This window comes from Sycon ciliatum, chromosome 13, assembly GCF_964019385.1.
Source record: "Sycon ciliatum chromosome 13, ocSycCili1.1, whole genome shotgun sequence".
In the NCBI taxonomy this organism is placed as follows: domain Eukaryota; kingdom Metazoa; phylum Porifera; class Calcarea; order Leucosolenida; family Sycettidae; genus Sycon; species Sycon ciliatum.
In genome coordinates, this window is record NC_088655.1 from 784,268 (window position 1) to 809,256 (window position 24,989).

Consider the following 24,989-nt stretch of genomic DNA (forward strand, 5'->3'; position numbering starts at 1 on the left):
GCTCAATACACAGTGTTTCGGTGAATTTCCTCATCAGTTGAGCTTGAGTAGGGTGAGGAAGATTGTGCCTGAAGAGCACCACTTATATAGTGCTCTCCAGGCCAAACCATCACCAGGGATACAAACTTTCAGAGACGCTTTGTTTCCAGCGCGACAAACACCTCGTGAGGCCCCAGGTAGCAGCGTGAGTCAGAGTCGCTCATGGAGTTGTGCTAAACAGACGTTGAGAGCTAGCAGCTATTCACAACGCTGTCACCTCCAACAGCTAGTCGCACGTCCGGGTGAGGGACAACAATACGAACCTAGAAATTGCGACTTCAGCGGTATTAGTCATGGCGCTGGTTGTTCCAACGAAGAACACACACTTCTTGCCGGACTTGACACTTGACTGACTCACGACTGCCATCTGGAGCACACGAGGCAGGAGCACGTCGCACCTTCCACTCGGCAAGCCTGCAAGAAATCACCACTCCCATTGTGCCTGAAAAGTACCTCTAACACTGTCTTATAATAGTATACTCAACTGGTGAGGAGTGAATTCCGGGAAAATTGTGTATAGAGCAAGGAGTGGTGCTTTCTTGCAGGTTTGCCGAGTGGAAGGTTTTTTTTGAAGGTGCGACGTACTCTTCGTGTGCTCTGGATGGCAGTCGTGAGTCAGTTAAAAGTGTCAAGTTCGGCAAGAAGCGTGTGTTCCTCGTTGGAACCAGCAACTAGCAATAAAAATAGCAAATTCCTCCGTCAGTGACATGACTTCTTTGTTGTACGGTGATGACGGAGGAATTTGTTCTTTTTATTGATATGAAAACATCTATTGTTACTTGCATCTGCAACAACTAATACTTTGAACAAGTACATGTATCTCTTCGCACGTTCTCTTCGCACGTTCTCTTCGCACGTCTTCTTCGCACGTTCTCTTCGCACGTTCTCTTCGCACGTTCTCTTCGCACGTTCTCTTCGCACGTTCTCTTCGCACGTTCTCTTCGCACGTTCTCTTCGCACTGGACCAACAGTGTACACATGTATTGTGGAATAAAGTTACGTACTGTGCTAAATAATAATAGACCGATCCCCTTATTATACTGGGTTCGAGCACGGGGGCAACCTCACCCGCGATTGAGCTAATTTTTGAACGTGACAGCATCTTTGACAGTGTGTTTCAGGTTTGTTTTGGAATGTCTTCTGCTTAGTTCAAGTAGTTTGCGATGGCTTCGAGCGGTGCTGAACCTCCTGCTGGTAGGAGCAGAGTCTCTGAGAAAGACATGGACTGTGATGCAGCTGTAGGATTTTTTCAAGGCGCGGGAGGGAACGATCTCGGGCCACGAACAGGAGTTACTCCAGAGGTGAGTTTTTTTGTTGTTGAAATATTCGAATCGTGAATCGTGTTTTGAGATTTATTTTGTGCCTAGGCTTTAGCAGACCGTATTTCTTTCTCCTTGAGATCGGTGCTGAAGACAATAGTAACCTTTTTCTGGTCTGCCTTTTCCTCTCCAGAGCCATCTTCTATGAAGGTAACTGTGGTGCTGCCAAGTCACCAAGTCGCGATCGCGATCAGCAGCCCTGAAGTGGAAAAATCGATTTTCCACTGAACGATCTGGTTGGACATCAGCCACTAAAGTACTTCTGATTTGCCTGTAGTGACAACAGCAGCCATCCTTGGACACCTTGCAAAGACAGGAAAAGCCACTGGTGGAAGCGACTGCTATGAGGTGACGATAGCAGTGCAGCGGTGATCGCTGTTTTGTCAAGTCGAAGGGCTAGCCAACCCAGAGGAAGCAAAAAAAAACCATGAGCAGTGCGTGGTATTTGTTGAGCGTGAAGAGCTAGAGGAGGACAGTGCAAACACATGGATGGAGTGGATGGTGGGGATGGAGTGGATGGTTTTTGAAGAACAGTGTGCTGTGTGCCGGCTGGTGGTGATGGTGGTCTTTGTCAGCATGTATTCGTGCTGCTTCTTGTGCTGGAACACTTCTCGCCCAGGAAGGCAGATTGCGTGCTCCTGGCCCTCAGTCGGCAATGGGGTATTTGTTCCAGGAACATTACCCCAGAGCCAGTGATGAGTCGTACCTTTGAAAAGTTGAAGCTTGCTGTTAATCGCAAGCGTAGCGCAGTGGATTGCTCCCTCATCGAAGCACGAGGGCGAAAGCTTGCCGCTGTCTGCAGCAAAGTGTGTGTGCGGTTCTTTCGAACCTATGAATATACCCCCCCCCCTCTCTCTTAGGAAGACTGCATGTTCAGAGTGAACTATTTTCTAGTATATTTAATGTGAGACGGGCTGTTTACGCCCAAGATGAAGATACAGGTTTTGTTTTCCATTTCTATACCTTCCTAATAAAATACATCGTGACAGAGCTTTCGGTCATACTCCGCTGTACTACATCCTCAACCCGCCACCACCATGCGCTCTTGGCCGAACTAATGCACGAAGCATAAACACACCAGCACAGCAAGGACACTTCCGTTGACAGATATTATTTACGCCTCTAGACAGCTGTTTCGTTTCTTCAAGCTCATCGTTAGAGGAGGATAGTAGCAGGAATATAAGATGATACTAGTAGACGGTTTATGGTCCGATATTGATGATTGGAGATCTAAGAAAGCAATGACAGTGATTGCGAAATGGATAATATTATCATGATTATATGCCAGTCTGGTAATGCATAGTACTAGTGAACAGTATTGAAATCATCACTGCATTCGATGCAAATATTGGTATACCTTTGGTTTCAGTATTGGAAAAAAAGAACCTGGTTGATTTGGTTGCATCTGCGACTGGCTACCGGGTGTTGTGACCGGCAATGTTACCATGGGAGAAAATAAGAGCGCAAGGATCTGTTAGGTCTTGTTGTGCCGTGCCGGTGCGAGAACCCTAAGTGCATGGCAAAATAGAACTGTTTCATCCCCATTGCAGAATGTCTTGCGGTACATGGCATTGATGACTGAACATCTCGCCAGCTCACCCAGATGGGGATCATGCCCAAACGGAGGAACAAGACATCTTTCCAGCTCAGCTAGCTATATACCGTGAAACGGCTGGTTAACTTGTGCCACGCATGCCAGCTTCTGTTCCATTCGGCCCAGGCTTAGACACATCAATGCCAGTAGCAGCTGATCCTCCATTACATGCTCATTGGCGATTTACGGCCACCTCCAACTGTATCCGCCGTCCCTCAGCTTCCGTCTTCGCAGATCTGGCGCGGCGCAGTACATTTTCTCGGCTAGGCTCAAAGAAGTCCCACAGAGCGGTCCAAACACCTGAAGGCAAACCAGTCAGAAACTGGAGCGGCTCAGAGTCTTTCTTTATGTTATTGTACGTAAGCTGTTTTTCGGCTTTCTTCACCCCAGTCCTCACATCGTCCAACTGCTCCACGAGACTCTGTACACGAGCTCTACTTGCTGCCAAATCCTGATGCAGATGCTGCACTTCCATTACAGGACCAAACTGCACTAAGCCAGGTTCCTTTCCAACTCAAAGTGCCGTTGCCTCTCAGCAAAATACTGGTTTGCGAGCATGGGGAGCTCGTGATGCAGACGCTGCACTTCCATGACCGAGCTGCACTAGGCTCAGCAAATACTGTTTTGCGATCATGGGGAACAGGGCGTCCAGACTCCACTCTCTTGCGAAAAGCAAACCTGGTACCGTAGGACAGCTGTTTGGTTTCCTGGACTCATCCTGTCCTTGTAGAGCTGGGCAAAACGATTTCGATTTCGGGATCGAAATGATCGCTGCAACTCAAATATTCAGAGTGACCCTAAAACTACGTCCTTCCTCACGGGGAATAGCCTGGATCCCCTTGCTCCAGGCCGCTGTGGCTCCACACGAGGAAAGGAGTGAAATGACTTGTTTGCTTCGTCCTCCTGTTCTGACAGTGAGGAACGCAGCAATGTTCTGAGAAGGCATCCTGAAGTCGTAAAAAGGAAGACGTCTAAACAAAAACAAAACAGCTCAAATCAAAAGTCCTTGCAGCTTGTGGCATTTTTTTGTAGACAGGCTTGCACTGCATGTAGATCTCGTGTGCTCTGCACTTCGCATGCCAGAAGTCACGCACAGCCGCGGTGAGGTTGGTCGCGTGTGTGCAGCAGGATCCCACGCGACTGCGGAGTTGCCCCCTTGCTCGAACCCAGACAATAATAAGGGGATCGGTCTATTCGATCCAGCACGTTATTGTTAATTTTTATGCCATGCACGCCGGATGCTGTGCATGCACGCACGCAGCCGGCTAAACCTGAGAACACTGGGATGTGTAGAGATGCTGCATGCAGGGCACAACCTTTGGCTTGATGCATGCCGTGCGATCGGATTTCATTGAACAGAACTGTGTAGATCTATCACAGTACCACTGCACTGCGTAGTGACTACCATGACTACGCTCTACTCTGCAGTTGAACGTCATGCATGGTCATGGTGCTAAACTAGAAAGCAGGGAGTGGTAAAATACCGGTATTCTACCACTCCCTGGTAGAGAGCACACAGTAATGACGATCATGGTGACACCATGCCGGCCATGCCATGCCATGGACACAGACTCACTCTGACTCTGACTCTGAGGTTTGGTCGAGTCAGTGCTCATGCATGCTCTGTACTACCGTCTGTAGTTCATGGTAGTTCATCAGACATCACTGAGACATCAGGTTGTTTTTTCCCATCCACACCGTTTTCCATCCTCGATCCTTCGTGGCAATGGTGACACTCACACCTGATCTGATGTGACTTGTGAGCTCTGATGCGTTGTCTGTGTGCAGTGTTGCTCGCAAACATGCTGCTCCTCGATGGTCACGACGTGATTGGAAATCTCTTATCCCAGGAGTTTCGTGGTTTATTTCGGAGAACAAGTCGATACGGTACTGCTTAGCAATGCTAGCATGCTTGGCAGCCGCAGGCTGAAAATTAAATTTATTTTTTCATTCATTTGTGAGGATAGTAATATCCAGTGTTCTGACGACGACGGATATCCCTAGCGATGGCAATGAAGACTGATGGGCTCGCTGTATTCTCTCGCTGTCCGTCTGACAGTGACGACCTGTGCACTGATGGACGCCATGTATCAGGTGCGAACGCTAGTAGCGAGCAGTTCAAGTAACTAAGACAACGCTGAGTAATAATCAGTGACCTGTATTGTGGCTGTGAGAGAATGAAGCGAATACGGGGAGGGTTGTGATGGCCGCCACGCTGACAAGAGAGTCGCGAGTGATGCAGTGATGGTGTTACGGACGAACAAAAAACCAAGTGACCATGACACAGCGGCGACGCAAGGTAAGAATACACGCATATACACATGCGCACAGACACACAAGCATGCACGCAATCACAATGCACACACATGCACGCGCACATGCACATACACGCACGCACACACATGTACTTGCTCACTGCCCAAGCTGGTCGCGTGGGTCTCTCCGAAATTCGAGACACACACACACACACGCACATACATACATGTACACACACAACGAAAAAAGCACTTCAATGTACCTTGTCGAGTGGTTGTCACATGGGTCAAACTGTCCCCGCCCAGGTAACTTACATGTACGAGAGGTAGAGAGATGTGGGAGGAGATATTAGTAGAGTATGGAGATACATGTAGATATCAGGATTATTATGTATGCCTTGTTAGGTCAGTGGCAGGTTTAGGGGGGGGGGGGGGGGGGGGGCAGGGGGCGCCCCCCCCCCCCTCAAAAGTTTCGATCTAGGTTTCGAAAAATAAAAGGCAGGGCACAGGGCTAGCTAGGCTCGGATCGGGGCGCGTGCGCGGCCTGAAACGATCGTCCAAAAGCGGTTGCACGGTACGGTGCTCGAGCTGGTGGCACTGGTACATATATTATAATGGTGTTGATTGTACACACTACAGTCTACAGTCTACAATCTACAGAGTAGAGTGAGCATGCAGTTGCACGGCTATAGAAACACGGTGACCTGACTGTGTACACTGTACTGTTGTACAGTGTGATCCCAGTGCTGAGACGCGCTCGACGCGTCTTCAACGTACAAACATCGAAGAAAAGTCTTCGAGTCAACCAAAACACGATTCGAATGCCAAGGGCTCAGGCGATCATCCTCGTTCGAATCGTGTTTTGGTTGACTCGAAGACTTTTCTTCGATGTCTCAGCGACATCCCAAAAGGCCAAGCTCTAGCCAGCAGAGCCTGGATGGATTTTTTGCAAAGCGTTCCTGTGGTGGCGCAACTCCTGCTGCCGCTCCAACAGGAAACAGTGGGAGTGATGAAGTCGCTGTTATTCCAGTTGAACTTTCGGACCGGACTGACAGTCACACTCCGCCAGACGTGGAAGCACCTGTTGTCAGCGAGCAGCCAGAACATGAAGAACAGCGCACAGTGACAAGTGAACATAGTACCGCTGCCTATGTAAAGGATGCTTTGAGCGGTGAGAAATTGTTGGACTCGCATTGCATGCAGTTGATTGGCTCACATAATGGCAAATTTGAAGTTTACAATGTACAATGTTGCTGCGTGTACAGAAATACTGCTCGTAGTGTGTTAGATTTACGGCTCCTTGACATCGGTTTTCAAAATGGCTTACCTGGGACAGTAGCACGATGTCATCTACCCCCACCCAATCCCGGCCGCAACCCCCCCCCCCCCCCCTCAGGCAAATCCTGGACACACCACTGTAGGTTGCATAACATGTTGATTGGTCGGACAGCATGTTACCAAGCCGGAGGACGCACTGTGTTGAAAGCAATGCAGCTCCTAACTACAACCATCATTGGTTGCCAGGGGCTGGCCTCCATGTGGTTCAAATGGTCGCAAGACCGGGATGCAAATGGTCGCAAAACTGCAATTATTTATGTGAGTCCAACAATTTCTCACCGCCCTCAAAGCATCCTTTACATAGGCAGCGGTACTTGTCACTGTGCGCTGTTCTTCATGTTCTGGCTGCTCGCTGACAACAGGTTCTTCCACGTCTGGCGGAGTGTGACTGTCAGTCCCCTCCGAAAGTTCAACTGGAATAACAGCGACTTCATCATTCCCACTGTTTCCTGTTGGAGCGGCAGCAGGAGTTGCGCCGCCACAGGAACGCTTTACAAAAATTCCAGGCTCTGCTGGCTAGAGCTTGGCCTTTTGGGATGTCCCTGAGACATCGAAGAAAGCCTTCGAGTCAACCAAAACACGATTCGAACGAGGATGATCGCCTGAGCCCTCGGCATTCGAATCGTGTTTTGGTTGACTCGATCGAAGACTTTTCTTCGATGTTTGTACCGTTGAAGACGCGTCGAGCGCGTCCCAGCAGGGATCACACTGTACAACAGTAGTCAGTACACAGTCAGGTCACCGTGTTTCTGTAGCCGTGCATGCTCACTGTACGTAGACTCTACTCTAGCTCTGTAGACTGTACACTGTACTGTAGTCTGTAGTGTGTACAATCAACACCAGCTCGAGCACCGTACCGTGCAACCGCTTTTGGACAATCGTTTCAGGCCGCGCGCGCCCCGAGCCTAGTCTAGCTCGACCCGGCGCCTTGCCTATTATTTTTCGAAACCTAGGTCGAAATTTTTGAGGGGGGGGGGCGCGCCCCCCCCCCCCCCCCCTTAACCCGCCACTGGTAGGAACCAAGGATTGCTATGGATGTTGCTGTGGGAACCCAGGATTGCTATGGATGTTGCTGTGGGAACCCAGGATTGCTATGGATGTTGCTGTGGGAACCCAGGATTGCTATGGATGTTGCTGTGGGAACCCAGGATTGCTATGGGTGTTGCTGTAGGAATCCTGGGTTGCTATGGGTGTTGCTGTGGGAACCCAGGATTGCTATGGGTGCTGCTGTCACCCAAGTTGTAACTACCGTGCTTCCCCCGAATATGAGTCGTACACTTTTCACACTAAAATGCAAGGGTAAAAAAGGCGTGTGACTTACAATCGAGCATGACTTACTACTGAAGTCAAGTTTATCAAAACAATATTGCTCAATCGTTGATTAATATGGTGGTAAAGACACCCCCGGCACTATGGCGGTAAAAATACGCCCGCCCATACGAGCTCTCTAGGCTGCATAGTTATTCTGACACAGAGCTCTTCTTCTCACCACCATTAGCCTGGTGCCTAGTCCAATATGGCTCAAATGTGATAATGGGGGTGCGACGTACAATAAAGTTTGACTTTTAATCGGGGAAATACAGTACAGTACTGCTGCCGCTGCTGTACCGAGAGCGGTGACACTTGTAATTGGGAGCGGTGACACTTGTAATTGGGAGCGGTGACACTTGTAATTGGGAGCGGTGACACTTGTAATTGGGAGCGGTTGGCGCCGTAAACCCTTACATTATGCTTGCTTACCCTATGCAGTTTTGTGTTCTTTTTCTCCTTCCAGTTGTTTTTGCTGTACCTCAGAACTAGACCGATATTACCAGGAGGATGTCAGTGTGCTATGGGTGGCATCCAGACACCTAGGTGAGCTAAACGTAATATTCCACATGTTGTACTGTTGCGAACATTGAAATCCGATGAGAAATGAAGTGGCCACGGTGCGCTGGCCTTGCAGCCATGAGCATTGCTGGTCCAATTGTAAAGCTTGTTCGTGAACTACAGTGAAGTACAGTGAAGTACAGTGCGTGTACTGTACGCGCTAAAAGCAGTAAGGGCGCCTGCCCCGGTCATACCACGGTCATCCTCCCCCCCCCCCTCAATCATCCCACGGTCATCCCCCCCCCCCAGTCATCCCACGGTCACCCTCCCCCACCCCTCAGTCATCCCACGGTCACCCCCCCCCCCAGTCATCCCCCCCCTCCTCAGTCATCCCACGGTCATCCCCGGTCACCATCTCCCCCCCCCCCCCCCCCTAAGTCATCCCACGATCATCCCCCCCCCCCCTCAGTCATACCACGGTCATCCCCCTCAGTCATCCCACGGTCACCCCCCCCCCCTCAGTCATCCCCGGTCATCACCTCCCCCCCCCCCCCCTAAGTCATCCCACGGTCATCCCCCCCCCCCCTCAGTCATCCCACAGTCACCCCCCCCCCCCCCACAGTCATCCCACGGTCATCCCCCCCCCCCTCAGTCATCCCACAGTCACCCCTCCCCCCCCCCCCCACAGTCATCCCACGGTCATCCCCCCTCAGTCATCCCCCGGTCATCACCCCCCCCCCCCCCCTCAGTCATCCCCCCGTCATCCCCGGTGATCCCCCCCCCGTCATGCCATCTGATTTCAAAATCAAAAACTATACTTGTGATTGTTAGTGTGGATGTTGCTTTTCTCACATGTTGCTATCGCTACCGCTGCTGCTGCCGCTGCTGCTGTTGGCAGTGACCTCCATGGTGGTGGAGGGCGTGGCACTGCTGAAGACGTTGTAGTATAGGCAAGGCTGTGATGGATGTTTTTGTAGCCAATGCTGTGATGGCTGTTGCTGGCAGTGAATGGTGTTGTTGCCAATGCTGTCATTGCTGCTGCTGGCAGTGAATGGTGCTGCAGCCAATGCTGTCATTGCTGCTGCTGGCAGTGAATGGTGCTGTAGCCAATGCTGTCATTGCTGCTGCTGGCAGTGAATGGTGCTGTAGCCAATGCTGTCATTGCTGCTGCTGGCAGTGAATGGTGTTGTGGCCAATGCTGTCATTGCTGCTGCTGGCAGTGAATGGTGTTGTTGCCAATGCTGTCATTGCTGCTGCTGGCAGTGAATGGTGTTGTTGCCAATGCTGGCATTGCTTTTGCTGGCAGTGAATGGTGTTGTTGCCAATGCTGGCATTGCTGCTGCTGGCAGCGAATGGTGTTGTTGCCAATGCTATCATTGCTGCTGCTGGCAGTGAATGGGTTGCCAATGCTGTCATTGCTGCTGCTGGCAGTGAATGGTGTTGTTGCCAATGCTGGCATTGCTGCTGCTGGCAGCGAATGGTGTTGCTGCCAATGCTATCATTGCTGCTGCTGGCAGTGAATGGTGTTGTTGCCAATGCTGGCATTGCTGTTGCTGGCAGTGAATGGTGTTGTTGCCAATGCTGTCATTGCTGCTGCTGGCAGTGAATGGTGTTGTTGCCAATGCTGGCATTGCTTTTGCTGGCAGTGAATGGTGTTGTTGCCAATGCTGGCATTGCTGCTGCTGGCAGCGAATGGTGTTGTTGCCAATGCTATCATTGCTGCTGCTGGCAGTGAATGGGTTGCCAATGCTGTCATTGCTGCTGCTGGCAGTGAATGGTGTTGTTGCCAATGCTGGCATTGCTGCTGCTGGCAGCGAATGGTGTTGCTGCCAATGCTATCATTGCTGCTGCTGGCAGTGAATGGTGTTGTTGCCAATGCTGGCATTGCTGTTGCTGGCAGTGAATGGTGTTGCTGCCAATGCTATCATTGCTGCTGCTGGCAGTGAATGGTGTTGTTGCCAATGCTGGCATTGCTGTTGCTGGCAGTGAATGGTGTTGTTGCCAATGCTGGCATTGCTGCTGTGGGCAGTGAATGGTGCTGTAGCCAATGCTGTCATTGCTGTTGCTGGCAGTGAATGGGTTGCCAATGCTTTCATTGCTGCTGCTGGCAGTGAATGGTGTTGTTGCCAATGCTGGCATTGCTGCTGCTGGCAGTGAATGGTGTTGTTGCCAATGCTGGCATTGCTGCTGCTGGCAGTGAATGGTGCTGTAGCCAATGCTGTCATTGCTGCTCCTGGCAGTGAATGGGTTGCCAATGCTGTCATTGCTGCTGCTGGCAGTGAATGGTGTTGTAGCTAATTTATGTCATTGCTGCTGCTGGCAGTGAATGGTGTTGTAGCTAATGATGTCATTGCTGCTGCTGGCAGTGAATGGTGTTGTAGCTAATGATGTCATTGCTGCTGCTGTAGTGTCGATTGGTATGTGTTAGGACTTTACTTGGTGACAGTGTTCGAGATATTAAACATATAGGCAAGGATTGTTGACAGGTTTTGTGCATTACTGCAATTTCACCAATCTTGCACCAAGGCTCCTATGCGAATACCTGCGTGTGTGTTTGTTTGTGTTTGTATTTGTGTGCGTGTGTGTGTGTGTTTATGTGTGTGTGTGTGCGTGTGTGTGTGTGTGTGTGTGTGTTTGTGTTGTGCTTGGTTTGTGTTTCTGTGTCGGTGTTTGCATGCATACACGCGTGCATGTGTTGACTAAAGGAGATGCGTGGTGTGCAAGGGACATCCGCTGTTATAGGTCCTACCATCAGGCACAGTGTATTCTACTAGAGCCTCTGACTTCAAACGGTGTGCACAGCAGCACCTGCGACACCTCTATCAGCCGGCACACCAGCCAGTCTTCTTTCTACTCTCCTGCCAGCATAGTACAATGTGAGTGGTTGCACTCTGTTGCTGTATAATATACTGATACACTGAAGGTGGTGTATTCTTGTGAGCTATGCACTGTGACTACACTTCATGGAATCTCAGTCACTGAGATGTTCAAAAACACTGATCTAACTGTTTCAGATCAGGAATAGTCAGTGGGCTCTCTAATGCATAACTGGTGCTCTAGTGTGTTCCTCTTGTTCAGTTTTAGAGTTTTCATAGATCTTGCTTGTACGCCCTCCTTAGTGGATCAATATGCAGTACAATAGATTGGATTGCTAAGCTGAAATCTCTGCCCTGCCATATACCATCATTGATGCTTATCACAATTTTTTGAGGCTGGCATGCATCTGATATACTCTCTGCTGATCACAGATGTCCTAGGAGCAGATAGTCTAGTGTGGACATTGACATCCATTTTAAAAGAATTCAAAAGCAGCCATGGGGTGCTAGCCATGGGGTGCTAGCCATGGGGTGCTAGCCATGGGGTGCTAGCCATGGGGTGCTAGCCATGGGGTGCTAGCCATGGGGTGCTAGCCATGGGGTGCTAGCCATGTGGTGCTAGCCATGGGGTGCTAGCCATGGGGTGCTAGCCATGGGGTGCTAGCCATGGGGTGCTAGCCATGGGGTGCTAGCCATGGGGTGCTAGCCATGCAGCCGTGAGCACTGCTGGTTCATCTTGACAGAGTGTTTGTGAGCTACAGTGCATGTACGCGCTAAAAGCAGTGATCGGTACGCCGACCCCGGTCATCCCATTGGACTTCAATGTCCACGACAGTAGATACGTTTGTTATTATAGCATTCCGAGTTTCTTGAGAGAGAGAGAGAGAGAGAGAGAGAGAGAGAGAGAGAGAGAGAGAGAGAGTTGACGAGTTACATTGGATTGCGCCAACTCTATTTTGTTCTCATCGCTGCAGTTGAATCGCCTTGATCTGATTTTCCCGTTTGATTCCTGAACTCTCTTTGTGCCGCCATGGTGATTAATGAAGCTACTGTGGTTGCTCATGCCAACAATGAACAGCATTGAATTCTGAGTTGTTCATGTCACGTGGAACGGAACTCGTTTGTTCGTCTGAGTGTGCAAGTTTGCCGTCAATTACGGTGCTTGGCGGTGCTCCCTTGCCGGCTGGTGTGTTTGGTGATGAGGGACACTGTAGTGAGAATGTCAACATATTGAGAGGTCTGAAAAGGGTGGATGGTGGGGTATCGGGAAAGCATAACTGTCCAGGCGGGAGCAGGACTTCTAGGTCTAGAAACAAGCTCTGTTCGTTCAAACTCTGAAAATCATGGGAAAAAAGAGTAATCCGACCAGCAGTCCAGACAGAGACAGCGGACACACCAGCAACAACAACAGCACATTGCATGCATGGAAAGAGACAAACACTCACAAACACATTCTAACCTTGATGAAAACATAAAATTCAACATCATCATTATCACAAACACCCAGCACCGGGTCCCACCCGGCTATGCAGAAACTAACCCCACACGGGCCACAGGCCGTTGTTTTCTTATGCTCATGTCCATCATCATTGCCTGGATTTGAACTCAAGTTTCCTGTTTGCAAGTTACTCATACTTACCACTCTGCCAACTGACTATTTGTTGGAAGTGATCAAGCATAGCATGCACTTATACATATGTTCAACGAGGGTGATGAGTGATTACATTCTGTAATCATCTGGCATGATCTGAAGTGGAGAGGCAACTCTTCAATGTAGAATCCCACACCATAGAACTACTTGAATTATTAGAAGTTAGAACGGAGAGGAGACAAAGCCACACGCACGGAACAGGTATGCTGTTCTGTTCTTCTGATCGTTCATGTGTGCCCCCCCCCCCCCTCCCCCTTACACACACACACACACACACACACACACACACACCTTTGGACCTTTGGAAAGCCCATCGCCGAAGGCGATGATAGCCACACACACACACACACACACACACACACACACACACACACACACACACACACACTCACACACTCACACACACACTCACTCCATCTCCCTCCAGCAAACACCCCCCCCCCCACACACAGACACACAAACGAACTGTGCACACAACGCAAGCCAAACACACACCATCACAAGTCAGGCAGCATTTCTACAAACGAAAGAAGTTTCACCAATAATTATATCAATCTCTGCTCTGGTTCGTACTCTAAAAACACAACTGTTGGGTTGCAATACAGTGTACTGCACAATTGAATATGTGTTCCATACTCAGGGTGAGATCAAATAGAGAAGCGTGAAAGAGGCAAAGAGTGCAACGTAAAAAAAGAACAATGGTGGTGAAGAAACTATTCTACAACTCGCAAAGAAGGAATGACGGAAACGGAACCAGGCTTGGACATGCTGCCAAGGGTGGCCAGAATTCAAACTTTCAAGTCACACTAAAGAATAAAAAAAAAATTCACGGTTCGCGCCAGACTCGGCGAGAGGCCGAGTTTTGCGCACCCGTACGAACGCCACCACCCCTCAGGTCACACTAGCTGAGTTCAATCACAATGTGTTAGCATAGTCAGGTCATAAATTAGTTGTAATAGGATAGTAGACTAGGATAGATAGAGAAAGGAACATTTGAAACAGCTCACCTAACACACAGTCACCAGGTCAAGTCATGAAAAATATTACATGAATGTACTGGGGGCGCTCACGTTACTCAGCGCTGGTGTATTTGTCACACCTATCCAGGCCGAGATCATATACACGCCCACACACACATGGATAAGCACACACACGAAGAAACTGACTAGCACACACGCACACATGTGGAAAGGAGAGGAAACATTTTCGCTGGCCCTGGTGAAATAGTTCAATACTGGATGTGGCCAATATCTGCCTGAACTGCCCTAAGGACGCGGGCAGAAATCTACAGATGAAGACATTCAGGCAGGGGCAGACCTGATTGAGTCTATGGCAGGAAGCATGGGCGTAGGTTTTATCAAGTCCAGGGTAGGGAAGCGAGGGAGTGAGGGAAGACTAGAATATTATCAAGTTCAAGGGGAGGGAGGGGAGGGGGGGGGGTGGATTCAGTCAAGTGTTCTCATTGTACACACACCTGTCTTGTTGTTTGAAGACGGCTTCTGTACAGACTGCGTACGGTCAGGCAGACACTCAATCTCTTTTCATGCCCATGGTGACAACAGCAACTCATCCAGCATGTCACTAGAGAAGGACAAGTTGAGGTGCTTGCCACCAGCCATTGCAGCCTCGGCCGCCATTGCAGCCTCGGCCGCCATTGCAGCCTCGGCCGCCACCGCCGCCACCGCTGCATTGCCAACAGCACAGGTATGCTGTGAAAGAGCGTTGCTGCTACTGCCACTGCCACCACTGGTCATACCAGCTGCACTGCGGTGGCCTGCGATTGCTGGCGGGCCGGCCATACGACTTCCACCCACGGCCACCGCACGGTATGTGGAGTTGATCCCTGACGGTGGCAGCGGTGCATACGGGTGATCAGGGCGTAGCATGCTTGTGGTGACAAGCCGGGGCATACCGTCGTGTGCCGCCGCCGAAAACCCGTAGTGCTGGTGACAAGAGGTGGCAGCAGCAGCGGCATGGGCATTGGTTGCCGGCAGCAACAGCTGTGGCTGTGTCACATGACGCTGCTGTCGCTGATCCATCTTCAGTCCGCGAGCAGCATCCCCGCTGCCATGGAAACCATAGGGAGCTGCGGCGAGACCCATCGACCCGGCTGTTCCCCGCGTGTTGGGGGTAGGCATCGAGCATGCACTTGTGATGCCACACGAAGTGAACGCGGACCTTATATGCTCACTGCTGACGTCGCTCCACGCACGCGACACCATGTCGCAGATAGCTTGCATACTCGGCGGTGTTGGAGACACCATGTGTGAGTCGGGTGCAGTGACGACCTCTCTTGGTGCCGATGATGTTGTCATAACAAACTCCGGGTGTACTGCACGCGGTGGAGCTGAGGTGGGTGACATGAGTACTGTGGGTACTCGCTGCTGCTGCAAGGGCTGCAAGGGCTGCTGCGCTGGGGCCGGTTGTAATATTACAACCATATTGCCACGGCCCGCGACCGGGACAGGGCCGCTTAAATGTCTGGCCTGATGCATATGCTGCTGCTGCTGCGGTTGTGGTTGTTGCTGTCGATGCTGCTGTGGGGGCATGCATGTGTGCATAGCAGCATTACTTGCTCCTGCTGCTGCTGCTGCTGCGGTGGCTGCTGTTGCTTGCCGTTCACTGTGCAGAATAGCATCTACGGAGTGAGGCAGGTACCTTGGTGAGGTGACCGGTGCATAGTGATCTGCACTCTCCCTCCGTCTTCTAGTGTGTGAAGATGGCGAGGTCATTGTCATCATGCCTGCTCTATCTCCGTCCCCACCACTAACATTGTCCATCGTTGTGTTGTGTACAGTGGTGAGTGTAGAGCCACGCACATCACCACCGCTTGCGTTGCTAGGCGCGTTGCCGGGTAGAGTTGTCATGGTAACTAGGCTGTAACCAGGTGACAGCATGCCACTGGTGCTTCTGTATGGACTTGACGGCGTAGCGGCTACGCTACCGGCGCTGGCTAGTGTGTGCGGTGAGCTCTCCAGTATGTGGGTGCTGCCGCTGGCTAGGGTGTGTGAGCTAGCCGCCGGACTGAGCACTGGTGAGACAGGGACACATGTAGTGTTGTAAACTCCACTCACAGGACAAACACCACTAGACACGGTTACATTCTCCCATTGACCCTCTCTTGATAGTCCTCGGTGTCCTTGCGGATAATGATGATGACGATGATGATGATGATGATGTTGTTGTTGATGGGGTGGGTACTGGTGTGGATCCTGTTGTTGATGGGGGTGCGGGTGCGGCGAGTGCTGCGGGTGTGGCGAGTGCTGCGGGCGCGGCTGATGCTGATGTTGGTGCTGCTGGTGATGCTGTTGAGGATAGTGTGGGGGTGGTCGCAACTCGATGCGGGATGGATGATTTGCTCGTCGTCGGTTTGTCCTGGACGTGGCTGTGTTCTCCATAGGAGAGTCTGCATGCTTCCCTGCACGCAAGTACATCTCTCGATGGCGTGGTTGACCACCGGGTGTTGCGGCACGGCTGGAAGTACCAACAGTGGTGGAAATGGAGGTTGTCACATGTACATGACGACTCGATCGTATGTCGTCATCATCGTCGGCTAAATCCTCGGCGTCCACTTGTGCCGCTGTGCTCATTACGGATGTGTCACTGTCGCTTACGTCATCGTTATCATCGTCGTCGTCGTACGAGTCCATTGCATCATGTTGATTATTTCTTGCACCACCATAGCTGCTGCTGCTGCCATTGCTGCGACTCTTCCTACAGCTGATGTCATCGCTGAGTTGGTCATCTCGGTGCTGATCACTATGCTGATCCAGCATGTTTGCCATACTGGCGGGTGAAGACTCGCTAGCTGATGAGCTATGATGATAACCGGTTTCCACAGTTCCATCATCGCCATCATCAACATCAACATCGTCATCGGCAGAAGCAGCAGCAGCAGCAGCAGCAGTGTGGCTCACTGAGGCATAGATGCTGTTGATGGAAGATGCCGGTGTGTGGTGTACGGATGACAGAACGGCCGGCTGGTTGCGAGTGGACGGTGCTAGCGAATGATCTTGGTGGTGCTGGTGAGGTGTCCGTACTCTTAGAGCAGCACAGCTGTATGCCATACTGCTTCGGTCAGTGCTGTGGTGGTGGCTGATGGTGTCTGGCAATGCTGTTACTGCTACTGCTGCTGGATGTGGTGGTGGTCTTGCAGATGCGTGTAATCTTGTGGGAGATACCATGGCCGATTCTGGAGGGAAGTGTTCATAAGACACACATACACACACACACATACACATACACACAAACACACACGCACGCACACACGCACGCATGCACAACACATGTACAAACCACAGGCGAGAGCAGAATAGAAAGATTTAGAAAAGACAGTTACAGAGATAAACAAAGGAGGCAGAGAAAGACGGGGAAATAGGGAGAAGTCACAAGGGTCAGGAAACCTGTCACGACTACCTCAAAATATCTCCACCTATTGGTATGAGGCGAATGAAGAATGGATTTGACCAATACTGCTCACATTAGAACCTTTCCTCTAATGTGCGAGTGCGCGCTAACAGATTCTGTTAGCCCGCGCTCACACGTTTCCTTTTCCTTGCACAGCACACTGACCAGTCGATAAACTCACCATGCTGTCGGGCAAATCCCACACGACAACCACGAGTCATGGCCGCCCAGTGACGTAGCAGAGCCTCCTTGAACGGCTTGAGTATGATGGCGTGTATGGTTGTATCCAATACAGACACACACCCGTCCGGTATAACACACATGTCGAAATGTCCCCTACTGGCGGCGCGCCGACAGGACACGGTCGTATGGTCACGACTGCTGTCCACAATCAGCAAACGTGGCGAGTAACAGAAGTCCAGGGTTGACATGCTAGGCAAGGCTCCTGCTGCTTGTGGTACCGTTGGTGCTCCCATTGCTGGTGCGTGTGGGTAAGTATTGGGATAGCCTGCTGTGGGAGTACTGGCGCTGATGTTGCTGAGAGGTGGTGACGGTGTGGAGGACGAGAAACTGGAATGGCGCTCGGATGATGTGCGCCTGCCTGGCGAGGGTGTCGCGGCAAACACCATACGCTGTACAGGTTGTGCTGTTGCTGCGGGTGACGGTGAAGTGGTGTAGACTATATGCTGCATTGGCTGTGCTGGTGCTGCTGGTGATGATGGCGGTGCGGCGTGTTTCTTCAGCAATGCTGAAGGCAGTGTCACTACAGGCGTGGCGCTGGAGCTGGCAGCGGCTGCAGTTACGGGGGCTATACCTGCGGCGGTGGCCATTTTGTTGCCATGACGACCTGTATCCGGCATGGAGACGGTTTGCTGCTGTGGCTGCGCCAGAGAGTTGATGATCAGATCTAGAATGGTGGGTGTCAGCCCTCCACTCTCGGAACTGAATACGCGGACATTACCTGCAGGCCTACAGCAGAAATACAGACAAAGGCATGCACACGAGCAAACAGATACAGACACACATGCTCGCAAGCACCCATGCATGCACGCCCATCCAAAATTCAATTAGCAGGTATTTATATGACCGAATTGAGTATCAATGGCAATATCTCCATGCAAGCCCACAGAATTGAGTATCAATGGCAATATCTCCATGCAAGCCCATAGAATTCAGTATCATTGGCAATATCTCCATGCAAGCCCACAGAATTGAGTATCAGTGGCAGTGTCTCCATGCAAGCCCACGCCAAGAGTACATAACCCAAAGAATTTGGCCTCTGCATATGGGGTGTGACACAGCGCCTTTCCCATATTACGTAGCCACAAGCTTTGAGCCATTGCACCATTATTGTTCTGCTACAGTTTCCTGATTCCAAAACCGCTTTCCTCGGAGACTTCGGATGGTTTTGTACGTGATGTATCACGCACAGGCATTGCCTAAAAATTTACCGTTTTGCAAGTGAAATCGTTAGGCTAAACCGCAGGAAAACTCAAATCCGGGCGGCTTGATGGCCATTTCCATACACAATGAAGGCAGTGCACTACTCAGGGCATGCATAGCTTGGAGATCAGAGTTGCACATTCTGGGGATTACTATATACACTAAAACCTGTGACTAACGACCACCCCTTGGGGCCACAGAAAGCGGTAGTAGTGGCAGGTGGTTCTTAGTTAAAGGTTGCACCGCGTAACCATAGTTATTATGAATGTGGGGCCGTCCGTGCCTGGCAAAGTGGTATGTAGAACCAGTCTGGTCGCTAGTCTCGGTGGTCTTTAGTTACAGGTTTTACTGTAGTACCAGGCTGGTCGCTAGTCACGGTGGTCTTTAGTTACAGGTTTTACTGTAGTACCAGGCTGGTCGCTAGTCACGGTGGTCTTTAGTTACAGGTTTTACTGTAGTACCAGGCTGGTCGCTAGTCACGGTGGTCTTTAGTTACAGGTTTTACTGTAGTAGCAGGCTGGTCGCTAGTCACGGTGGTCTTTAGTTACAGGTTTTACTGTAGTAGCAGGCTGGTCGCTAGTCACGGTGGTCTTTAGTTACAGGTTTTACTGTAGTACCAGGCTGGTCGCTAGTCACGGTGGTCTTTAGTTACAGGTTTTACTGTAGTAGCAGGCTGGTCGCTAGTCACGGTGGTCTTTAGTTACAGGTTTTACTGTAGTAGCAGGCTGGTCGCTAGTCACGGTGGTCTTTAGTTACAGGTTTTACTGTAGTACCAGGCTGGTCGCTAGTCACGGTGGTCTTTAGTTACAGGTTTTACTGTAGTAGCAGGCTGGTCGCTAGTCACGGTGGTCTTTAGTTACAGGTTTTACTGTAGTAGCAGGCTGGTCGCTAGTCACGGTGGTCTTTAGTTACAGGTTTTACTGTAGTACCAGGCTGGTCGCTAGTCACGGTGGTCTTTAGTTACAGGTTTTACTGTAGTACCAGGCTGGTCGCTAGTCACGGTGGTCTTTAGTTACAGGTTTTACTGTAGTAGCAGGCTGGTCGCTAGTCACGGTGGTCTTTAGTTACAGGTTGTACTGTAGTACCAGGCTGGTCGCTAGTCACGGTGGTCTTTAGTTACAGGTTTTACTGTAGTACCAGGCTGGTCGCTAGTCACGGTGGTCTTTAGTTACAGGTTTTACTGTAGTACCAGGCTGGTCGCTAGTCACGGTGGTCTTTAGTTACAGGTTTTACTGTAGTAGCAGGCTGGTCGCTAGTCACGGTGGTCTTTAGTTACAGGTTTTACTGTAGTACCAGGCTGGTCGCTAGTCACGGTGGTCTTTAGTTACAGGTTTTACTGTAGTAGCAGGCTGGTCGCTAGTCACGGTGGTCTTTAGTTACAGGTTTTACTGTAGTAGCAGGCTGGTCGCTAGTCACGGTGGTCTTTAGTTACAGGTTTTACTGTAGTAGCAGGCTGGTCGCTAGTCACGGTGGTCTTTAGTTACAGGTTTTACTGTAGTAGCAGGCTGGTCGCTAGTCACGGTGGTCTTTAGTTACAGGTTTTACTGTAGTACCAGGCTGGTCGCTAGTCACGGTGGTCTTTAGTTACAGGTTTTACTGTAGTACCAGGCTGGTCGCTAGTCACGGTGGTCTTTAGTTACAGGTTTTACTGTAGTAGCAGGCTGGTCGCTAGTCACGGTGGTCTTTAGTTACAGGTTTTACTGTAGTAGCAGGCTGGTCGCTAGTCACGGTGGTCTTTAGTTACAGGTTTTACTGTAGTAGCAGGCTGGTCGCTAGTCACGGTGGTCTTTAGTTACAGGTTTTACTGTAGTAGCAGGCTGGTCGCTAGTCACGGTGGTCTTTAGTTACAGGTTTTACTGTAGTACCAGGCTGGTCGCTAGTCACGGTGGTCTTTAGTTACAGGTTTTACTGTAGTACCAGGCTGGTCGCTAGTCACGGTGGTCTTTAGTTACAGGTTTTACTGTAGTAGCAGGCTGGTCGCTAGTCACGGTGGTCTTTAGTTACAGGTTTTACTGTAGTACCAGGCTGGTCGCTAGTCACGGTGGTCTTTAGTTACAGGTTTTACTGTAGTACCAGGCTGGTCGCTAGTCACGGTGGTCTTTAGTTACAGGTTTTACTGTAGTAGCAGGCTGGTCGCTAGTCACGGTGGTCTTTAGTTACAGGTTTTACTGTAGTACCAGGCTGGTCGCTAGTCACGGTGGTCTTTAGTTACAGGTTTTACTGTAGTAGCAGGCTGGTTGTTAGTCACGGTGGTCTTTAGTTACAGGTTTTACTGTAGTACCAGGCTGGTCGCTAGTCACGGTGGTCTTTAGTTACAGGTTTTACTGTAGTAGCAGGCTGGTCGCTAGTCACGGTGGTCTTTAGTTACAGGTTTTACTGTAGTAGCAGGCTGGTCGCTAGTCACGGTGGTCTTTAGTTACAGGTTTTACTGTAGTAGCAGGCTGGTCGCTAGTCACGGTGGTCTTTAGTTACAGGTTTTACTGTAGTACCAGGCTGGTCGCTAGTCACGGTGGTCTTTAGTTACAGGTTTTACTGTAGTACCAGGCTGGTCGCTAGTCACGGTGGTCTTTAGTTACAGGTTTTACTGTAGTAGCAGGCTGGTCGCTAGTCACGGTGGTCTTTAGTTACAGGTTTTACTGTAGTACCAGGCTGGTCGCTAGTCACGGTGGTCTTTAGTTACAGGTTTTACTGTAGTACCAGGCTGGTCGCTAGTCACGGTGGTCTTTAGTTACAGGTTTTACTGTAGTAGCAGGCTGGTCGCTAGTCACGGTGGTCTTTAGTTACAGGTTTTACTGTAGTACCAGGCTGGTCGCTAGTCACGGTGGTCTTTAGTTACAGGTTTTACTGTAGTAGCAGGCTGGTTGTTAGTCACGGTGGTCTTTAGTTACAGGTTTTACTGTAGTACCAGGCTGGTCGCTAGTCACGGTGGTCTTTAGTTACAGGTTTTACTGTAGTAGCAGGCTGGTCGCTAGTCACGGTGGTCTTTAGTTACAGGTTTTACTGTAGTAGCAGGCTGGTCGCTAGTCACGGTGGTCTTTAGTTACAGGTTTTACTGTAGTAGCAGGCTGGTCGCTAGTCACGGTGGTCTTTAGTTACAGGTTTTAAAGTACATACTCTTGCACACATACATAAACTGTAGCAGGGGCGTATCAGCCGGTCCGGCCGGTACCGCTTTGGCAGGACTACTTTTTCGCCCAGAAGTGCCCAGAATGCAGCATTTTGCCCCAGAATTTCAAATTTTCCGAGGGACAACGCCCCGACCCCCTTCCAGCCGGACCACCTCCAACAGCGGTGCTACATGTCTGTGTAGTACATGAAAGAACAGTCTAGGCTAGGAAGCTGACCCCCTCCCCCTCCCCCCCCCCCCCCCCCCACAGTTCTTCAGCAACCGACAGTGTTGTATGGCTGGCATGTTGTCGGTATCAGTCTGGGACCAGTGCCAGTTAGCTAAACAGAAGAAAATAATGATGTGCTATGTCCACTGTTCTTGCAGTGTAGTTCCGAGTTGCAGACAATTCTGAGATGCACGTCAGGTACTCTTCGGTACCAACGTACCCAGATAGGATTCTACTGTGCACGGGACAGAATAATAATAATAATTATTATTATGATTCAAACAAGATCTCACCTCAAGTGCTCGACACCCTGCAAGCATTCCTGATCTTCGCCGTGCTCCTCGCTGTGCGTCTGTTCCGTTGTCATGGCAGCCGTCGTCGCCGTGGCTACCCCGGTAGCATCCCCATCACCACAGCAACCACCACAGCCGTCACCACTGCCACTGTGGCTAACAGCGCCTGAAGCAGTGGACTGACGCCTGGTCTTGAACACAACGATGGCCGGGTGCTTGAATCCGTTGCCACTAGCAACAAGTGATACGGTGAATGCGTAGGTGTATGAGCGCTGGACGGCATCCGGAGCATCATCATCGGCGTCATATTCATCATTCTCGTTGACCTCATCGTCGCCGTCCGCTTCAGAGAGGAGAGGCTGGGAGCTTGTGAAACTGTGTGAGTTTAGCGTGCACACACACACATGCACAGACACGGGCACACAGAGACACAGAGACACATGCACACACACACACACACACACGAAAGAGCACACAACAGTCAGGGCTTGCACTGCACATCACAAGTATAAATTCGCTCACAATTACACAGCACGACAGTGAATCATGGTGATAATGTTGCTACACACCTGAGTTTTATCCTCCAGACACACTCATCAACCACTGGGTGCATAGCCAACATGGGGCACGACACTGAATCACGGTGATCATGTTGCTACACACCTGAGTTTTATCCTCCAGTTACACTCATCAACGACTGGGTGCATAACCCGCATGGGGCACGACACCACCCTAAACATTTTTACCTACATGTAGGTTCAGCATGCACATAATGACTATTAACTAAACACCACACAGCAACTTGCCGTACGGCGGAGTGCTGGCCAAGGGAGTGAGAGCACCACACTAAACATTTCAACCTAGACTCAGCAAGCACATAGTGCTACATGAATGACATGCACCAGCCATAGTACACGTATGCAGCCGTGTACCCCCTAACAGGGGGGGGGGGGCAGCTACCCCCCTAACAGGGGGACCAGCTACCCCCCTAACAGGGGGACCAGCTACCCACCCCCCTAACAGGGAGGACCAGCTACTCTCCCCCCCCCCCTGGCCACCATGGAGATGGTGGTGGCCATGTCGAGTCGGTTTGTGCTCCCTCCATTTCACACGCCACAGCAGAGCAACTCAGCGAGCACAGATTAGTCCGGATGATGGCTGGCAAAGATGTAAATTGTAAAGTGAAGCAACCACGTTGGGGCAGAGTCTTGCGCAGAAACGCACATGATCACCATCGTTTCCATGGTTACACAGAACCGCACATGATCACCATCGTTTCCATGGTTACACACAAACGCACATGCTGCTTTCCAGCTACTAGTACAATGTACATCTTACGATCGTCGGAAATCTTTTTATTTATGAAACTTTCTGCGGACTGGGGACTGCGGACGGCGGACTGCGCTGCGTACATGTACATGACTGATTGTACTTTGAGTAGCTCAAGTACATGTACACCACGGCCTCAAGCAAGGGCAGCGCAGGTACATGCATGCAGTTACAAACGCAGTACGCAAAGGCAAACTCAAATTTTCTACATTGTGTGGTTTCAGCCTTTAAATAGGCACATTGAGACACGTACATTTGGGTCATGCACTTTCATGGCCTGAAAACTAGCCCATAACAGCATAAGGCATAGCTGAGGCATAAGGGTGATGATCATGATGATCATGAGGATGATGAGGATACTGACACAGCCCACTTCACATTGTACTGTGTCATGTGACACCAGCCACTTTGCCCCAGCATGAACACATTGATAGGTGTACTCTGGTGATACATCATACAGTCAGTGACAGCTCTTACGTGTACTGCATGCGTATGGCAAGTACTAGTACTAGTACCACAAACTCATTCTTATAACTGTACTGGACTCCAATGGACAGCGGAGGATACATTTATAGAAAAGAAAAAAGGACCAAGGAATTCCGGAACTACAAGTTACACGCATACACACACACCTTACACACACACATGCACCTTACACACACGCATGCATACACACACACACACACACACACACACACACACACACACACACATACACACACACACACACAGTAGCATTCACCTACATGTAGCTACACTAAGAAGTGATGCATGCACAAGACATTGGATTACCATCACTTAGCTATGGAGCCAGCACCCAATGTTGGGTAAACCACAACTATGTCACATTCACGGGGGTTGGGGGGACACATGATAGTCCCATACAACAGTACACACAGTAGCAAGAATGATAGGACTGCATGCAACGATGGCAGACTGATACCCATACTTTACATACACAGTATTCAAATTTAGTCCAAACACGAACATGGGATGCAGTGGCCAAAGCTACTGGGGGGGGGGGGGGGGGGGGCGAGGGAGACAATTGCATTTTTTTACTGCCAGCCATATACATGTATAGCAAATGCATGAACATGAGCGTTCGGGACAGGAGGAGAGCAGGGTGGACTCTGCGTTGACCATCTTCAGTTCTGCATTATTGAAATGATGGACACCCATCTACAACCCTGGTCAGTGCTGTTGGTGGTGATGGAGGAGAGGGGTGTGTGTGTGGGGGGGGGGGAGAGAGTAAGTTACATTTATAAAGACAGGTAAGTCTAGCAAATGAGGACTGAGACCTCTACAACAGGGTTTTTACGCCTGAAAGCAGGTGCATGATTTAACAAGCAGGTTGTCAGTCT

General features: G+C 50.4%; 1 protein-coding gene and 2 long non-coding RNA genes across 4 annotated transcripts in view; 2 read left to right on the forward strand and 1 right to left on the reverse strand.

Annotated features, from left to right (window-relative positions):
- The first annotated feature begins 1,124 nt into the window (after nt 1–1,124).
- On the forward strand, nt 1,125–2,348 carry LOC135829736 (uncharacterized). Its single transcript, XR_010555902.1, has 2 exons — nt 1,125–1,340; nt 1,492–2,348. It is a non-coding gene; the product is annotated as an uncharacterized LOC135829736 (long non-coding RNA).
- A 2,289-nt stretch (nt 2,349–4,637) lies between these two features.
- LOC135829443 (uncharacterized) lies at nt 4,638–11,662 on the forward strand. Of its 2 annotated transcripts, none has more exons than XR_010555822.1 (3): nt 4,638–5,251; nt 8,320–8,399; nt 11,060–11,662. It is a non-coding gene; the product is annotated as an uncharacterized LOC135829443 (long non-coding RNA). The 2 variants fall into 2 exon arrangements; XR_010555823.1 differs by having other exon boundaries at nt 8,340–8,399.
- A 1,658-nt stretch (nt 11,663–13,320) lies between these two features.
- The window catches only part of LOC135830118 (mucin-6-like), a 28,120-nt gene continuing 16,451 nt past the window's right edge, over nt 13,321–24,989 (reverse strand). The window contains exons 3-5 of the mRNA XM_065342509.1: nt 22,300–22,674; nt 17,410–18,197; nt 13,321–17,013 (exon numbers count right to left, since the gene is read on the reverse strand). Coding sequence (XP_065198581.1) covers nt 14,363–17,013; nt 17,410–18,197; nt 22,300–22,674 — 3,814 coding nt within the window. The 3' untranslated portion in view covers nt 13,321–14,362. The remainder of the gene's footprint in view (nt 17,014–17,409; nt 18,198–22,299; nt 22,675–24,989) is intronic.